General features: G+C 44.1%; 1 protein-coding gene across 2 annotated transcripts in view; it reads right to left on the reverse strand.

Moving 5' to 3' along the window:
- fgd5b (FYVE, RhoGEF and PH domain containing 5b) overlaps positions 1-2,500 on the reverse strand; it is a 19,396-nt gene that overhangs the window by 6,956 nt on the left and 9,940 nt on the right. For both annotated transcript variants that reach the window (XM_030777878.1, XM_030777877.1), the window contains exons 12-15: positions 2,499-2,500; positions 1,074-1,157; positions 721-800; positions 1-60 (exon numbers count right to left, since the gene is read on the reverse strand). The exon at positions 1-60 is cut by the window's left edge and continues 172 nt beyond it; the exon at positions 2,499-2,500 is cut by the window's right edge and continues 67 nt beyond it. In XM_030777878.1, coding sequence (XP_030633738.1) covers positions 1-60; positions 721-800; positions 1,074-1,157; positions 2,499-2,500 — 226 coding nt within the window. The remainder of the gene's footprint in view (positions 61-720; positions 801-1,073; positions 1,158-2,498) is intronic.

Consider the following 2,500-nt stretch of genomic DNA (forward strand, 5'->3'; position numbering starts at 1 on the left):
GCGTGGTCAGCCAGGGTCCGGTTTATAGAGAGGTACCAGTCATCTCTCTCAATACAAGAGCTACACACACACACACACACACACACACAGAAGAGTCATGTGACATGCAACACACTCACAGACAGACAGCACACAGTTCCCAAATCCAGTAAATGTGAGATGATGGAACAGAATGATTGGGTTAGTGGATGTGAGAGAGTGAGTGAAAGAGTAAGTGAGAAGATGTGTGTGTGTGTGTGTGTGTTTATCCCCTTTTGGACACAGAACGTGGAATGTTTCTGGATTAACTTTTCGGGCAATGGTGGTGGATTCCCCCTTTCACGCTTGCACCCTCTGGCCAGAACATTACCGGGACAAGTGAATATCTAATATGTCATTACTGTCTTACCCAGTAATCTTATGGTTTTTGTTCACATTTGAGTCTATCCATAACATTTCCAGGAACATAACTAGGTCTGGTCCCAGAAAAATGCTGTGTCAGCTTATCAGTATTTTATCTCCAGGTTGTGTTCACACATAACCCTGCTCCAGACGACTGTCAAAATAACGCAGACTAAACTACATATGTGAAAGGGTTTTTTTGAGCATGTGGTGTGTGTATATGTGTGTTTGTTAGTGTGGGTGTATATATGTGTGTGTGAGAGAGAGAGAGTGTGTGCGCGTGTGTTTGCGTGTGTGTGTGTGTGTGTGTATATGTGTGTGTGCGTGCATGTGTGTTACCTTGCGGACAGAGTGATGGTGAGCTCTTTCACTTCAATCCTGAGAGCATTCTGAACATTCTCCACCACTGGTTTAGTAACCTTAAAGACAGACAGACAGAGAGAGAGAGAGAGAGAGAGAGAGAGAGAGAGAGAGACAGACAGAGAGAGAGGGAGAGAAAGAGAGAGAGAGAGAGGGAGGGAGAGAGAGAGAGAGAGAGAGAGAGGGAGATGGGAGGGGGCGTATTTGAATTAATAATCTGTGTTAATATCTATTTCATGTCCTTTAGTTAATTTGTTTAATAAAAAAAGTTGTACGTTACATTATGTAATAGACAGGTGTACTGTGTGTGTGTGTGTGTGTGTGTGCGTTACCTCCATCCCTGTCAGTGTCAGTGTGTTGATGAGTCTGTACTTGCCGTCTTGTTGAGGGTAAGTGTACAACATCACGTCATTCATCTGAAACACACACATATATTAATACACATATACACCACCAGAGGGCAGTGTATGGACGCCCCAACACCAACAGCGAGCACATACTGTCACACACATTATTACAAAGCAGTTTATAACACACCAGTTATGTCATGTAGTCCGTAGTCCAGACATGTGTACACAGACGCACTCACACACATGTACAGGGGATGGACAAAATAACAGAGAGACCTTATTTAAAAAAGCAATCTGGACCTTCATACTTCTACTCAACACCAGTGAACAGCAGTTAAACTAATTACTCAAATAACAGAGGACTGTGTAAATACGTTTCACATACACTTCAGCACCAGTGCACACACCAGTATTACCAGTATACACACACTGACACACACACACACACACACACACAACTACATAGCTGTTTCTCAATGGTCTGTGATTGTGACTGCTCTCTTAAAAAGCCATGATAAAATCTAATCCACAGTGAAAGGCCTCATACCACAGGATGATGGGAAATCTTCTCCGTGGACAATTTTAAATGGAGGTTATTCTAAGAGAAGGGGATTTGGGCCTCACTCTGGTCCTTATGTCTGCCTCTCAGTTTCACCTGTCTAACTCTCAGTCTGTCTATCTGACTCACTCTTTCAGTATATACATATATACATACATATTGCCTGTCTGCCTGTCTGATATTGTATCCATGTATTGTTATCTGAGCATAAGACTGTTCACTCAGTCTAAGAATCTGTCAGTTTGTCTGACTGCCTCTTTTCTACTTGTTTTTATCTCTATCTGTATGTTTGTCTGTCTGTTTTTGTCGGCAGGTGTATCTGTCTCCCTCCTCATACCTTTTCTCCCCCTACACTCTCTTCTGCCCTGTCTTCCTCTCATCCGTCATCTTCTCCTGTACACCAAAGACATTCTCAGAAGGCAAGATGACGCTTTTCATCACACTGCCGCAAGAACCGTAAATACACTGTATGTAAACGTGTGTGTGTGTGTGTGTGTGTGTGTTGTGTGTGTGTGTGTGAGTGTTTGTGTGTCTGTGAGTGTTTGTGTGAGTGTTTGTGTGTGTGTGTGTGTGTGAGAGTGTTTGTGTGTGTGAGTGTGTGTGTGAGTGAGTGAGCGAGTGTGTGTGTGTGTGCGTGTGCTTGTGCGTGTGTGTGTGTGTCAGTGTGTGCGTGTTTGTGTGTGTTGTGTGTGTGTGTGTGTGTGTAGGTGTGTGCGTGTGCCTGTGCGTGTGTGTAGGTGTAGGTGTGTGCGTGTGCCTGTGCGTGTGTGTGTCAGTGTGTGCGTGTTTGTGTGTGTTGTGTGTGTGTGTGTAGGTGTGTGCGTGTGTGTGTGTGCGTGGATACTTACCA

The sequence above is a fragment of the Chanos chanos genome, chromosome 6 (assembly GCF_902362185.1).
Source record: "Chanos chanos chromosome 6, fChaCha1.1, whole genome shotgun sequence".
Taxonomy (NCBI): domain Eukaryota; kingdom Metazoa; phylum Chordata; class Actinopteri; order Gonorynchiformes; family Chanidae; genus Chanos; species Chanos chanos.